The sequence below is a fragment of the Miniopterus schreibersii genome (assembly GCF_964146895.1).
Source record: "Miniopterus schreibersii genome assembly, chromosome: 1".
In the NCBI taxonomy this organism is placed as follows: domain Eukaryota; kingdom Metazoa; phylum Chordata; class Mammalia; order Chiroptera; family Miniopteridae; genus Miniopterus; species Miniopterus schreibersii.
The window spans coordinates 154419091-154436054 of NC_138101.1; the positions used below are offsets into that span (position 1 = coordinate 154419091).

The 16964-nt window shown below is 39.9% G+C and overlaps 1 protein-coding gene across 1 annotated transcript in view; it reads right to left on the reverse strand.

Moving 5' to 3' along the window:
* Positions 1–16054, reverse strand: part of RFX7 (regulatory factor X7) — a 106633-nt gene extending 90579 nt beyond the window's left edge. Inside the window, exons 1-2 of the mRNA XM_081144156.1 lie at positions 15590–16054; positions 15267–15432 (exon numbers count right to left, since the gene is read on the reverse strand). Coding sequence (XP_081000282.1) covers positions 15267–15427 — 161 coding nt within the window. The 5' untranslated portion in view covers positions 15428–15432; positions 15590–16054. The remainder of the gene's footprint in view (positions 1–15266; positions 15433–15589) is intronic.
* Between the last annotated feature and the right edge of the window lie 910 nt (positions 16055–16964).

Here is a 16964-nt window from a genome sequence, read left to right on the forward strand (position 1 = left end):
GTGCCCTGACCGGGAACTGAACCTCGATCTCCTGGATCCTGGGTCAATGTTCAACCACTGAGCCATGCCTGGCCGGGCATCTTTTAAAGAGAATCTATCAAGCTGTTGCACCTCTCTGAAAGAAAGACAACCAGACCAAAATCCAAACAAACAAAAAGGCTCTATGTCAGATAGAAAGCCCCAGCAGACTTGCCTGTTTTATGAACTTGAAATACTTCCGAACCTCAGAATTGTTTCCTATTTAAGTCACTCCCTTCTCATTTCCTAGATAAATCATTCACCTCCCTCCGTTATTTGTCCTTAGCACACAAGTTTCCTTTGCCATCTGGCTTCAGGCTTTGGTCATGACTCAACAAGTTACCTCAGCCTTATGTCTTGGCTCCTAAAATGAACAGGTCAAACCCTCCACCTGAAAAAGGAGCTACCCCCAGTTCAATGTTAAGGGGGGGGGGTCTTCAAAATTCCAAGTTTATCTCGGGAAATAGGATGGGACACAGATAGTTGACCAGTCCATAAAACCCTAACTAAATGCTACTATATACTTATTCATGAACTATGTAGTCGTGGTCTGCTCAGTATTTTTAAAATAAGGGACACCATGGCTCTTACTTGATACATGCATTATTTTTAAATTTAGATATACAGTGAAAGATATCTGACTAGAACTGGAACTCTAAATAAATGATTACTTTGCCCAGCCAGTGTGGCTCAGCAGTTGAGCAGCTGAGATCCAGCAGATCCTGGTTCGATTGCCAGTCAGGGCACAGGCCCGGGTTGCGAGCTTGATCCCTAGTGGGGGGTGTGCAGGAGGCAGCAGATCAATGATTCTCTCTCATCATTGGTCTTTCTATCTCTTTCTTTCTCTCCCTTCCTATCTAAAAATAATGAATGAATAAATAAATAAATAAATGATTACTTCCGTTTTACCAATGCAATTAAAAAAATATATCAACTGCTATAAGTCCTCTATTCTGTAAAACACAGCATGAGTTTAAAATTTGTTTTGGGAGAAAATTACTGCATTAAAAATATCAAATGTAAAAACATTAATATGTAAAAAAAAATTAAGTGCCCCTAAGAATGTGGCAGACAAAAATGATACTAGTACCAGTGCTGGATGAGAAATAGAAAGATTTATAAGGTGTTGCCCCTAGCCTCAAAGAAGTTGTTTATTAAAACAGCATTGGAAAGTTTCCAGTCAAGATGGCAGCAGTACCACCAGGTAAATGTGGTACCAGCATCCTCCTAAAACCACATCAAAAATACAACCAAACTGAACAATCATCATTGAGAACTGCCTGAAATCTAGCTAAACAAAAGTCCTACAACTAAGGATATAAAGAAGAAGCCACACTGAGACTGGTAGGAGGGGTGAAGACACAGAATGGGCTGGTCCACACCCACCGTGGTGGATAAAAACAGGAAGGGATAGTTCAGCTATGGAGGTCACTCAAGAGGAGCAAGCAGTCCCAGGCCCACACCAGGGCCCCCAGCCCAGGGTTCCAGTGCCAGGGAGAAAAGTCTCCATAACTTCTAGCTGTGAAAATCAGTGGGGATCATGGCTGAGTGAGACAGAGGGCTGCTGGAGTCCTAGGCAGTTCCTCTTAAAAGCCCTGCATGCATGGACTTACTCAGACACACTTGCTCTGAGGGGAGAAACTAAAGTGTCTGGCATGAAGGACAGAGCTATAGGGGCTACCTTCTCCCAGACAGAAGTGCTGGCAGAGGGCATTGTTCCTTTTCTGAGCCCTTCTGCAACAGAGCAGATAGGCAGAAGCCATATCTGAGTCTCCATGTGATTCCCTGAGATCACACCCCACCAACTTGGAGGCCCACCCAAGCTGTTTCCAGTGGCTTTTCCATACGAATGGCCTGATTTTCCTTTCTTTTTTGTTTTTTAATATATCTTTATTGATTTCAGAGAGAGGAAGAGAGAGAGAGAGAAAGAGACAGAAACATCAATAACGAGAGAGTCACTGATCAGCTGCCCCAGCCCTGCTACTAGCAGTAGCCGGCAGCTGGCCTTGGTTCGTAGCTTGACCTCTCTTGAGCACCTCCCAGAAGGCCCCAGAGCTAGTGCACCCAGTGAACAGCTTCAGACCACTTAAGGTCCCACCCAACCACCTCCACAAATGACACACACAACGGGTGGACTCTCAGCAGGCACCAGAGCCCCCTGAAGTAAGTCCTGCACTGTGGGGCGGGCCTCTGCACAGCTGATCCTCCACAGTGGTGGCAGCCAGTCCTTGCAGCGAATCTGCTTCGGGGCAAATTGCTTCCACTGACATGTCAACAGCAATGAAGTCTCAACTACAACAGGAAGGTGGACAAGCCCTGATTGGGGGAGGGGAGTGCGCACCTGGAGTGCCCCACTCAGGTGAACAGGGAGGCTGTGCTACTGGACCCTACAGAACATCTACTACATTAGGCCACTCTACTAAGCCCAGGAGACATAGCAGCTCTACCTAACACATAGAAACAAACACAGGGAGGCTGCCAAAAGGAGGAGGCAAAGAAACATGTCCTAAACGAAAAAATAAAACAAAACTCCAGAAAAAGAACTAAACAAAATGGAGACAAGTGATCTACTAGATGCAGAGTTCAAAACACTGGTTATAAGGATGCTCAATGAACTTAGGGGAAGAATAGCTGAACTTAGTGAGAAGTTCAACTAGCTGAAATGATGAATAATTTACAGGGAACCTGGCTGGGTAGCTCAGTTGATCTGAGTGTTACCCTGCACACCAAAAAGGCTGTGGGTTTGATCCCTGGTCAGGGTGCATATGGGAGGCAACCAGTCAATGTCTTTCTCTCACAGTGGCGTTTCTCTCTCCTTCTTCCTTCCTCTTTTTCTAAAATCAATTTTTAAAAATGCACATATCCTCGGGTGAGGATTAAAAAAACAAACAATAAAATGAGAATAACTTACAGGGAATCAACAGTAAAGTAGGTGAAGCTGAAAATCAAAATAGCAATTTGGAATATAAAGAAGCAAAAAAAACACCCAATCAGAACAGCAAAAAGAAAAAAGAATTTAAAAAATGAGGATAGTGCAGGAGTGTATGGGACACTTCAAGCTTCCAATATTCGCATCATGGGGGTCCCAAAAGGAGAAGAGAGCAAGAAATTGAAAACCTATTACAAAAATAATGACTGAAAACTTCCCTAACCTGGTGAAGAAAATAGACATACAAGTCCAGGAAGCACAGAGAGCCCCAAACAGGATGAACTCAAAGAGGCCCACACCAAGACACATCAAATTAAAATGCAGAAGGTTAAAGACAAAGAATCTTAAAAGCAGCAAGAGAAAAGCTGTTAGTTAACTACAAGGGAGCTCCCATAAGACTGTCAGCTCCCATAAGACTGGAGAACATAATAAAGTAGGGCAAAACTTTGCAGGCCAAAAGGGATGGGCAAGAAGTATTCAAAGTGATGAAAAGCAAGGACCTACAACCAAGATTACCTTACTCAGCAAAGCTATCATTTAGAATCAAAGGACATATAACTCAGACAAGAAAAACCTAAAGGAGTTCATCACCACAAAACCAGTGTTTACATGAAATGTTAAAGGGTCTTCTTTAAGAAAAAAAAGGGTAAAAAATATGAACAATAAAATGGCAATAAATACATACGTGTCAACAATTGAATCTAAAAAAAAAGATAAACAAACAAGCAGAACAGAACAGACTCATAGATACTGAGAACATTTTGATGGTTGCCAGATGGGAGGCGGTGTGAGGGTTGGGTGAAAAAGATGAAGGGATTAAGAAGTACAAATTCGTAGTAACAGAATAGTCATGTGGATGTAAGGTACAGCATAGGGAATACAGTCAATAATATTCTAATAACTATGTATGGTGTCAGATGGGTATGAGATCTATTAGGATGATCACTTCCTATGCTATATAATGTCTAATCACTGGGGTGTACGCCTGAAACTAATATAATCTTGTATGTCAACTGTAATTGAAAAATAAAAATGATTTAAAAAACAGCATAGTGAAAAATATTAAGAGTGTTTAAGTGCTTAACTGTACAGAACTCACTATACATAAGGTCAGGAAAAGGCCAATTTGGACTAGAGCAGCTAAAGAATGTTTCAAAGTACCATCATTTGAGCTATGACTTAAAAAACGGTTAAAACATGATTAAGTAGGATTTGGAGACAGGGAAGTAGAGAGTCCACAAAAGTATGAAGTAGGAATAAAAGCAGAACCACAAAATATAAGGCAGACAGTGAAGTGCCTGCTGGACTAAAGTGGAGTTAAATGGTGGTCAACAGCAAGAAATAGGGTTTGGATTGATTATATTGGGCTAGATTACACAGGACATTGAAACCTGATGGAAATCTTTAGACGTGACATGGTGGACAAGGTGAAACAGTTGTAGGTTTTTAGAAGGGGACTACATGAAATAGGATATTTTAGAAGACTTACTTTGGCAGCAATGTACAGCATAGTTCAATGGTGGGTAGAGGTGGGGGGCAGGAAGGCTGGGGCAGAGAGCAGCAATGTTGCTGCTGTAATAATTCAGGAATGAGATGGTAAAGCACTGAATTATGGTCCTGGAGTGTAAATACGAAAATAAGGAGAAACTTAGATGACAATGCAAACTTGACAACTTGTTAAAATACTAGGCATAGGGCCTGGCCGGCTATGGCTCAGCGGTTGAGCGTCAGCCTAGGATCCAGGAGATCACAGTTCTATCCCCAGTAAGGGCACGTGCCCAGGTTGCAGGCTCGATCCCAAGCTGGGGGTGTGCAGAGGCAGCTGATCAATGACGACTCTCTCATCATTGATGTTTCTTTCTCTCTCTCTCTCTCCCTTCCTCTCTCTGAAATCAATAAAGATATATTTTAAAAAATAAAAAATAAATAAAAATAAATAAATAAAGTACTGGGCATGGGGATGAGAGAAAAATCAAACATGAAATCAATATTGCTAGCCTGAGAGAATGAAGGAACAGTGATATCTACTACCAAAAGTAGAACTGGAAATGAAAGCAAATTGAGGTAACAAGGCACCACGGCGCAGAAGGCTTATTGTGAAAATGCCAAGTTTAAGATAACAGCGGTAGCTCCTTGTATTCTGGTGAAAGAATGAGTAAATATAGTTAGATCTGTCTCTTCAGCCCATCTATTTCTTCTTTTTTTTTAAATCCTCATCTGAGCACGTGCTTTTATTGATTTTAGATGGGGGGGGAGAAATACTGATGTAAGAGTTAAACATTGATTGATCAATTGTCTCCCACGTGTGCCCCAACTGGGGAGTGAACCTGCAACCTGGGTATGTGCCCTCCTGATGCGGAATCGAACCCGAGGCCTTTCAGTGTACGGAACAACGCTCCATCCAACTGAGCCACACCAGCCAAGGCCAGCCCATCTATTTTTTTTACTTTAGCCAAGAAGTGAAAAGAGAAAAACAATAGGTGGCTAAGAAATAAGTGTCTGGATATTCACAATGAAAGGGAGCAGGAAAAATAAAATGTTAATCAGAGAGAGGTTCTCATCCTTGCTCATGAAATCCCCAATGCCAAGCAGAGTAGCTGATACAAAGGCAGCTCTCAAAAAGGAATGAATGAGATTTTTCAAAAGTGCGAAGGAATCATAGTGACAAGAAGAAACGTTAGAGACACAACGAAAGATAAAGACTGAAAAGGGGCCACTGAGTTGGCAAGAAAAGCAGGAAGCAAGACTGCAAGAGTTAAAAAAGACAAGAGCAGAGAGAAGATCTACCAGAGTGTGTGGGTGGAAGGCTGGTGGACAGACATCAGCTAAAAGAGCAGCAGGGTAGACAAGGGCATTATTTTACTTGTATGGATATTTTTCCAGACTAAAAATAACACTTGCTCGTTCACAAAAATTTGAAGAACATAATAGAGTAGGGTAAAAAATATCATACCTTGTTCTACCATCTAAGTGCAAACACAGTTAACACTTTTAAGATGTATGTTCAAACCTACTCCACCAAAAATATGAGTGGGGTTACATAAGGTACAACAGGACAGAATGAGAGACTGGAGGGGAGGGAAAGGAATAAAGAAAACAGCAAAACCCAGGACAAGATCAGCTAGCAATGGCTACTATGGTTCTTCAATCTTTTTCTTAGCAGTCAAAAAAGTAGTACTTTTCTGCTTCATTTATTTTTTATTATTGACAGTAAAGATTTTTGCACATCTGTTAACTATTTATATTTCATCTTATAAAATGAATATTTACAATATTCAGTCATTTACCTAATGACATTTTTTTCTCAGGACTATGAATGAGCTCTTTAGGTCATTGAGAGATCAACTCTGTTTTACCGCAAAAACTTTTGCCTCCAAGGTTGTTTCCTGCTGCTTTAAGGACGTCATAAGAATGTATAAAGTCACAGGAAAAGCAGCTGGTGGAAAAGAACTGTTTGATGACGCTGACAGAAACAGAGTATGTGTTAGAACAAGTTCCACAAACACATGAAAAGAGATGAATTCAAAAGGGGAAAACTAACTGCCTCTGATAATGGAAAAGTACATAGATAGGAGCCACAGGTGCCGAAATACAGGAGTGGAGATATGGGCTGAATGAGATCCATGAGGGACCCCACACCAAATATTCTGATCCCCTTCATGAAGTGGCTGTCCTTCACTAAGAGTCAATTCAGGGTACCTAGCCCTCTTCCAAGACTGCTGTAGCAGCAGCTCCTGGTCCTCTGTCCCAGTTCCCACCCACCTTTGTACATTAAAATGTAGGTAAGAGGACTGTAAATAGGAGAAACCCCACTCCTCAGGCAAATTTTGCCCTAAGCTATTTTTCTCTAATTATTCTCATTACTAACAAGGTTTACTGTTATCAACAATTCTCAATATCATTCCTGTTAGAGGGAATAAAGACTTTTCAGTAAGCAAACTGATTAATGTACTTGGATCCACAACCCATCCCAATTTTTTGTTAAGGCCACCATCTTGAATTTTGCCAATAAAAATATTATGTCCTCAACCGAATCCCTCTCTTCTAATTCTGTACTTGTTTATACCACTGATTGCACCATCAATGCATTTAATAAAATCCTTCTTTTGTTAGATTCAACTGATGATGCATACAACTACCACAGAAGGGCTAACTGCTTTAAAGGTAGAGAAAGTGTCTCACCACCTTTTTTAAAAAAATTTTTTTTTATTGATTTCAGAGAGAGGGAAAGAGAGAGAGAAATATCAAGGATGAGAGTCATTGATTGGCTGCCTCCTGCACACATCCTGCTGGGGATCAAGCCCACAAGCTGGGCATGTGCCCTGAACCGGAATCGAACCTCAGTCTCCTACATCATAGGGTGATGCTCAACAGCTGAGCCACGCCAGCTGGGCGAGTGTCTTTAATTTTCCTATGCCTCTATGTAGTAGACATTAAAACACAAATGTACTAAATTCAGTTTCCAATGACCATTATATTCTGTAAATTCAGAATTAGTCTTTACTTTCTCATTCTTTAAAACGTGTGGGTACAGGATTTGGCCAAACACTTCTTGCTAATATCTTCTTTCAGAAAAAGGGATCATGCATTTACTAATCTGACAGTTAAATTTTAGATATATATTTATATTTTTTATATATACATATATGTGCATTTAATAGATCTAATGACTGCAATCAAAGGGAAGTTACTCACTTACATTAACTTAAATTTATCTTGTTCAAATAAATTTCCCAAGCTCCCAGAAGCACCAACTTTACTCCAAGCCAGATGTCACTCTTATCCAATTAAATTTTTTAAATTTCATACATACTGTAAAAACAATGGCAAGTTCTTGGTTATGCCATAATATTTTATTTTCATATTGTAAATTACTTATTATGTAGTGACTGCTTTATTTCTGGCATATTCCGTCTCTGAATTCCTATGAACTTTACATATTAGAAATGTTTACATAGGGAATGTTTCATTAATTCAGTAAAAATTCACTAAAGTAGACTTATCTCAGATAAGACCAGTCTACATTACTGAAGAAAAAAATTAATTTACACAACTCAGATCATTGTTCCCTGGTAGTTGGGCAAGTTTCACTCAAGCAGTGGCACATGAGCTGGGTCTTAAAGTTAGACACTTGTATCAGTAGAAAAAAGAAAAAGGTTTTTAAGGTAGCAGGTAAAAAAACCAGCACAGGCATAATTAGAGAAACAAGATAATGAAAGCAAAGAAAAAGGGTTATGGATAGTGCAAACTGAAGTAGCCACTTAATACAGTAATCCCCTATTCTCATCTTATAGCTACTTGACAATACCAGGTGATCAAAGTATGAAAGTACTTAAAAAAAAAAAAAAAAAAGAATATAAGTAGAAAAAGGCCTGTATCTTAAATTTAGATATCATAAATGTAAATGCCATAGCCCTAGGGACTAACACCCTCTAAGATAACCAATAGTTCTGATGCTTTACCTATAATACAGCTCAAATTCTAAAAATTACAGATTTCAGAAAGAAAGGGGGAGTTAATCATGTACTACCATCGCTTCCTATCCCCACACCCTTGGTAAGCACCACTAATGAAGCAGATTTAGCATTCAAATTCAAGTGAATTTGTTAATCTTGTGTTGAATGAGTAAGAAAGTACCTTTTGCCACATGAACCCTTGCTATCCAAACCCAGAATATGAATGGATTCAGGTAAAAAAAAATTAAAATTTAAAAAAAAAATTAAGATAAGGCTCTTTGGAGGAGATGGTATTTCATACCATATGGATCCTTGTCTCCCAAAATTCCAAGACATAACAGATTGCAATCTGTCACTGTGACCTCTCACTCTTTGAATTCAGAAACCAAATAAAGATTCAAGAAGCAAGGGATATCTGTGTTTTTATTTGTTCTATGATATGACAAACACAAAACCTCACCTCCCACACAACTTTTTATAATATACATAGAAGCTACCATAATAGATGCCTGAAAGAGGTACTCTGTACATAATTAACCAAACCTCGTTGTTTTCCTCTTATACACTGGAGGCACATAAGCCATTAAGCAGAAAAAAGTGAATGTCTCAAGAAAAAAATTTAATGTTTTAGTTTTTTATTCATGCGGGTTAAAGGTAAGTGTTAACTATCTTAATCTCATAATCAGCAATCAAGTGCATTAAGGATTCAGAGCTTATTGTTCCATGTTTATTATGCTGCCCAGCGCAGGAAGATTCTTCTTCCTACTGGTCCATGCTGCTCATCTTGAACCTGAACTCTCAGGACCCTTGAGTAAGAAGAGAAAGCAACTAGATACAGAGAGACTGGATACAGAGAGAATGCTAAATCTGATTTATTAGTGATGCTTACCAAGGACATGGGGATAGGAAGTGATGGAGGAAAAGGAGGCACTGGATAAGAGTGGTCTAGTTTGGTCAGAGATATGGAGTAGTAACCATCTTATTGTCTTGTCTTGAGTGTACTTACAAAGAACACTCTGTCACAACTACACATTAAAACATCTACCCTAGATGAACAAAAGTTGTGAAGCTCAATCCTGCCTTAAATTATTCTGAAAAGAATACACATCTTTCTTATTTATATAACTAAATTTACAACATAACATTCACCACTGCCTTAAAATATAAGTTATTACTATAGGAAAAAGTTCCTCTGTGAGGTGCTTATAAGAATTGAGCACCTGTTTATAAACAAAGCAAGCACACAAATAACCCCCAGTGCAATCTCTCAACTAGCAGCTAGTAAACTTCCCAACAACAAGGATTACTGCATAGCCTTACATATATTTTTGCATAATCAACAACTCCTCTTAGGACACTTTAAATGTAATACATGCCCAATAAATATTTGCAGACTGAATTTCACATAAAAGAACTCTTACACAAGGTAACAATAAATGAGTAACACCTTCAGGTAGTCTTCCAGGGCTTCCCAAGGGAAGACTGACAAATGCTAATAATCGGTCCATTGAAAATGTTCTAGTGATTGCCTGTGATTAGTTAATGCTGTTAGTTTTCACTGTGCTTATGGTATACTTTATTATTGCTGTCAATATTAATTTAGTAACAAGAGTTATAATTTAACCTAAAGGAACTTGTAAGGTCCACTACTAACATAAACCTTTCATTTTCTAGACAAGGAAACTAAGGTCTACTTTTCCCGCAATTAACACTCTGGCACTTGTCACCTCGTTCCCTGGTCCCCTAACCGAATAAGAGAGATGTTTTATTGCACATTTTTGCCTAGGTTGATATTACAAGTGAAGAACATTCCTCAAATGCCAGTCGCTAGCATAGTACTTCACATATAGCAGGTACTCAGGCGAACACTTACACAATGATCTTGCAAAAAGTGCTCATATTAGAGTAACTGTCAATGTTCATTTGAATTATTTTCATTTGTACACTTTTAATGTACATTATTTGTCTAATATGAAAAGTGATTAGACATAAGTTTTTATTCAAAGCATGTTCCGTAACAAATGAGACACTTCTGTCTTTTCTACCACTGTGAAGCTCATTTTCCCCAGTAAGACCAAAAACTAATAGTGATACAGAAACTAAATCAGTTCTGTACATAACATCATTAAAGACAACTCCCAATGGGGAGAGCAAATTGGTCCATTATTTACAAGCACACACCTGTTGCCTAAGCTAAACAAGACCATAAAGTCAAGGGGCTTGAAATTGCTTAACTTGCTTTTCTGATCAATAGAGAAGACGATTTCATCAGTTTCAAATCATAGAGGAGAACAAGGCACTGCCTTCTTTCTGGAATCAGAAACACTTAGTGTTGGGATGCAACCATCACAGCTGGCCTCAATATAGACAAGCAAAAAGCACCCTAAGTCTTTGGTGTGCTTGGTATGTAAGACTCAATTCAGGGCAGATAGCATGTCAATCAACGAATGGAAAATATATGAAAGCCAGTTGATGTACCAGTCAGTCTCAAACTTTAAAGCAAAATAAAGACCATGGGCTACCGTTAAAGTAAACTACAGTTAGGAGCTTTATAGTAAATGTTTCCCACTGCAGTTGAAGAAACAATAACTTTCTCAAACAGAGCTAATAAACTGCCTCACCCAGAACCAAGGACAAAACTACTAAGTTCTTGGACAGGGGACAAAGATTAGGACTAATATGGAATCACTACGTAAACCTTAGGATAATCATACTTTGCTCATTGTAACTGAGAAATAAGACAGTTAAACAAAAGTGCTCAATTTGGGATTAAATTAGAATTTAGATAGCATCCAAAATGGTCCACATATGTAATTCTACTTTGATTATAATTGTAAATCTAAAATCTACCAGATTCAGAAGTCTGTATGACTTACAGACTAAATAAAGACAAGGAGCTCTGGTCTCTGTACTGCTTCCAGGGTCTAATAATGAATCAGAGGAATCCTATAGTTTACCTGTCATTCTATTTACCTGTTTCCACAAAGTGGATAGAACAATGACACATCTTATAAGACTGTTTTAAGAAATGGTTTACAAGGTCTTACTTGAAAAGAGTCACATAAATGAAAATGATTAATAACCACTAATTCTTTTAAGAATCCCTGAATGTGTTTGTTGAGTAAATACAGTATTAGAACATTATCTATAATAAAACATCAGGGTTTCTTTTGAATTTCTAGGAAAAGGTTTGTAGTCTATTCCTTATATCCTAATTAAAGATATGTTAATTGCTCCCACCCATGTAGGCATGATTATTCTTAAAAATAACTAATCACAAACAGGCAGAAGAAAATGCAAATACAGTTTTTTCTATTCTATTTTTTCCACAGCAATTTTATTCTATCAGGATTTCAAGTAAAACTGCTTCAAAGAGAAAAAGAAGCTCTTCAAAATTTTTTTTTGTTTAAACTAAATACAATTTTTAAAAATGCTGTGATGACACTTGGAGAGAAGAGGAAAGAAAAACTTGCCTTGGTATTCTTTTTTTGGGTAACCAAAGAGGGGTGCAAGGTAAGTTAGAAAAGTTAGTTAACAGTGAGATTAGGTTGTGGCTTTGTTTTAGGTTGTCACTGTGAGTCTTCATTTACAAAAAAGACATGGGTTACTAGTTGTTTTTTTAAATGAAAAGTTTATATTATAATTCTATTGTTTAGAAAATACACATAACATTCTTACAGTATATTCAGTATTAAACACACCTCTGCAAATAAATCTCCTTTCAAGCGAGTAGTGTAAGTGATCTGGACCCTTTGTCTATGGAGTAGGAATGAGGAAGGTCAAGAAAGGTGCATGCAGGCTTGTTAGGACGTCAGTTGAAGGTACTCACACATATGTTATACAAATATTACACCACTATCGAGTTAGCAGTATCTTCATTTTCTAGAGCTATCTTAAAAAGACGTATTTCCAGTTCTTGAGAAATACAGTTTCTGATCTCATTAAGTACCATAATTTCAAGTTTGAATAATCTTTTTTTTTTCAAAGACTCATTTGATGCTTGAAATTATCATGGGCATACTTTTATCAAACAGCATTTTAGTTTAACAAAAAATAAATAATTATGAACTGAGATAACAAATAACTCATTGTCCAGCTAAAGGCCTACATCACATACTATATTTATATTTGCAGAATAGAAGAACAAGTACAGGCATGTTTGTGATCTGCAAATCCAGTATACTCCGGGATCAACCTAAATGCAAAACCCATTTAATAATTTTTAAATGCCACATTCCTGTTTAATGTAATTTTAAATTCTCATTAATAATGTTACCAAAGATTGATATAGGAAGTAATAAAACTGATAATCTCTCAGAATATTATCAGGTGACTAAAAAAAAATTGGTAAGAAGGCATTGTTGCCTCAAGCAATGTAAAATGAGACACCTAAAGAACTGCAATCTTATCTATTAAAAATGATTTTAACATATATATTGGGTGTCCCAAAAAATGTATACACACACATTGAATAATCATAAAGGCAGTGTTTATTAAAATACATTTCATTTTCAAAACTGAGCTATCAGCTGTTAAAGTGTATTTACATTTTTCGGGACATCCTATTTCTTGGAAGATGGTATTGAAAGTACTTCACGTTTAATGTCTTTATTTTATATAGTTACTTGATGAATACTATAAATCCAGTCTTGTAGAGCATCGGATATGAGACTGTATATTAAGTATATCCACTAATGTTGTTTATGATCACTAATGTTTTTCTGAGGTTTTAAATACAAGAAACAATTTTTGTGAGTAGGATTGCTAAAGTTGAAAATTAAATGCCAGTAAATGTGCCATTATAATTTAAAATAAAGATTAAAATTGTACATTTGGGAATTAAGGTGTTTGTTGCCTATTATTTTTTCAGAGCAAGTACCTAAAACTAAAGTACACTCTGCTTCAGGATAAGTTTTCTCACATTAAAGTCAATGCAGTTCAGTAGTAATGGATGTGTAAACATAAATTATCAATGAAAGAATAACTAAATCACATGATTTACCAAAAAGAGCACTCCACTATCATTATTATTCAAACACTTCAGTCAGTTGCCTATACAACTTACTCTTATTTTAAAAACATAACATAAAGGTTCCTTTCCCCCTACTGTCCTCATAATAAATTAAAATATACATTACTAATTCAACTTTTTAAATATGTCTTTCTTAAAAGATTTTAGTGCTTTTGTTATCAGAGAAATTACAACAGTATCACTTTTAATGTGGATGTCCCTTACCTGCATGTAAAAACCAAAGTGCTTAAATTCAATTTAATGATGATTTCATGGACACTTAGGTTACTTCAAGTTAATAGGGGGTAAAAACACTCTGGTTTCTGGTAAGCAAGAGCTTAACCATCTCTTCCTTTAAATTACAGCTTTAAAAAGGGGGTGAGGGTAGCCATTGAAGAATAAAGCCTCTTTCTCTGTCACACTGTCACATACTCACACACACACACACACACACACACAATTTTTCTGACCTATTCAAGTTGCCACAACATGACTATTGACAAAAGTAAAAAAAATTACCTTTAAAATATTTAAACTTCACTTTAAAATTAAAACTGAAAGCAAGATACTCAGCTGCCAACTACTGTTAGTACTATAAAACTATTAAAGCCTGCACTGACCTACTTCATATTAGCATCATGACAATATGGATGCACACCAGGAAAATAATGAAAATTACTACATAACAAACCATAATTTTATATTTTAAAAATTGTCACTGTTTTTAAATGTGTAAATATTGTACTGCAATGTAAGTTATTTTATGATACATTTATTTTTAAATTGCAATATAAAAGGAGAGTTGATGTTTTAGTAGTCATATTCAATGATGGACATGCGAGATTTCATTTTTAAAATCAGAGCTTTTTTATACCACATTTAATTCTATTTTTAAACTTCTATTAAAAGTAGTCTCTTAGACCAAATTCCAAATATTGCTTTCCATTTTTAAAATAGCACTACAGTTTTTAAAAGATGTCAGTTAATGAAGAATCCTACAAAAAGAAGGCAGGCAAGTTCATGTTCAAAGAATATTTGCAATGGCTTTAAAATAACAGACTTAACTCAGTGTATTTAATTATTAAAAGACTGCCACCAGTCTTACAGAGTTTAATCTAATGCGGAAATATTGGAAATTCTCACACAAAAAAGTACAGGAATAGGAAAAGATATTTCATCTCTGATTTCTAAAAAAGACACACAAAATGGTACAACACTGAAATTAAAGATATCTTTTTAAATTAAAAAGTCACTTTACAGTGTTAACTACCACCTTAAAATATCTTATACTAAAAAAGCCCTTTCTTCACAATCAATGCAAAGAATGAACTCTTCTGGAACAGAAATTTAGTCTCAGAATAAAGAAGGCAAAAACATTCAGAAACAGCTAAACCAACCGAAAGGAAGAGACAGGTTTTGTGCTGCCTATTAATATTCCTACGCACAATGTCTGTTTGGTGAAAATGCACAATACACTTCTTCCTCCTGTATGATTGCAAAAAGGAGTAAACACATTTCACATTCCTCAGTCCCAAATTCATGCTATCATCACGCAAGATGACTTAATTTCGACCTATATTCCTCTTACAACAAAGTGAAAACCACAAATAACTTGTTTATCTGCACTCACAATTGAGGAGGGGGGTAAAAGCATTTTGGGGCTAAGGAGACCAAGGGCTGGTGCAAATTTCCCACACCTCCAGGCGCCCTATAAATATGCATCTGACCCTGGATACCCACATTCAATGAATGCATCAGCCTGCTCCTCCGCTCCCCGCCCGCCGCCCCCCACCCCCTTTGCAGCAGAAATGTGCCTGGGCTTTTTTACCCCAGCGATGGTGGATCCTCTTACCAGATGGAGTTCTTGATCTCGTGTTGCAGCGCGCTGGCCTCTGTCCCTGGCAGCCCAGGCACAAGGGCTGGCAGAGCCACCCCGGGGTTGGGGGTGCTGGGGGGAAGCTGCTGATGGGCATCAGGCTGCTGTGGTGGCGGCTGTTGTTGTTCCTCTGCCATCGCTGCTGGAGGGGTGGGAGGGAGGGAGGGAAGATGGGGGCGCGGGGAAGGGTGAGGGAAGAGACGGGGAGGGGAGGTCGAAGGGGGAGAGAAGGAGGAGGGGGGAGGGGAGGAGGAGGAGGAGGAGGAGGAGGAAGGAAGCTGGATAAGCTAGGCCTTTACCCCAGGGCTCGAGTGAGTCGCTTTCGCCTGCCGCCTGGGGGACATCACCGGGGAGACCGAGAAGCTCCTTACGGCCGGGGCGCTTCACCGCGGGAGAGGCATGGCGGCGCCCCTCAGCCCCCCGCCGCCGCCTCCTCCCGTCAGCGGCCGGGACTGGGGGGTGAGGAGGGGGCGTCTGAAGACGAGGTGGGGGGGCAAGGCTCCCCCCAATCCAAGGAGAATGGCTGCTCGGGGACTTCACGGCCTGGCCTTCCTTTCTTGCCCCCGGGGCTTCCTCCTCCGGGAGCCCCGCGCCGCTGCAGCCCCAGGCTCAGCTCCACACCACTCCCCAAGCCGCCGCCGCTCGCTCCCGGCCCCGCCGCCGCCGCGGCCGCCGCTGCCCTGCCAGCCCGGAGGCAGCCAGTGCGCGCAGCCGCACTGCGGCCCGGCGGAGACGGCAAAACACCTACCGCTCGGCCGGGCGGGGGCTGGGGGGGGCGTGGACCAGCGTGTGCGGGTGACCCAGCGCGGGCGCGGGGGGCTGGGAGGGGGGCGCACGGGTGCGGAGGGTGGGCGCGGGCCAGCCGGGCCCGGAACGCGCGCCGCCCGGGCAGGGAGGCAACTGGCGGGGCTGGTGGCAGAGAGCAGGAAAACGTGGGGGAGGTGCTGGCGAGAGCCAGAGGACTTGCGGGAGGAGGCGGAGGAGAAACCAAATTTAATATTTGGCGTGGAAATGGGATTATTTTTTTTTCCATCTTCAAAGCAAGGAAAAGTAAAATTAATCAGCATTATCCCCCCCTCCCCTCCACAAGCGAGGATTACTTTCTCCCGGGGTAAAGGAAGGGAACCGAAGCAGGTAAGAGGATAAACTGACTTTTCAGAAGCCCCCAAAGAAAAACACCCGTTGGAATTAACCACCCTATAGGTAATTCGGTCTTGAACGGAAATCGCAAGTCAGGAGCTGGGCTGAGTGCTCCTCAGTCGGGCATTCAAAGCCCTCCAAATCTGGCCCCACTTCAGCCAGCCAATCATAGCTGCCGCCATCCCCCTGCCAGAACTCCCGGCTCCAATCAGGGAAGTCTCCATGCCATTCTCGACGCGCAGCAGATTCATTCTTCCTTCGTGCCTTTGCTCATGCTGTTCCCCTCACCTCCCCACCTCACCCCCTTTCCAGGAATGCCCGCCCTCCTCTGTGCCTCTCTCAAGCCAACCCAGGCTCGAAGGCACAGCTCAAGTCGCGGCTTGTCAGGGTCCCTGGCAGCCAAGGCCCTTGCCTGCCTCTGAAAGAAACCCGTGGAGTTCTCGCAACATGGAGACTCAGGCCCCGGCCGCGAGCTCCTTCCCTTGGAGCCAGTGGAGCCCCTGGACGCGCCGTCTGCGCCTTTTCCCCCATTCA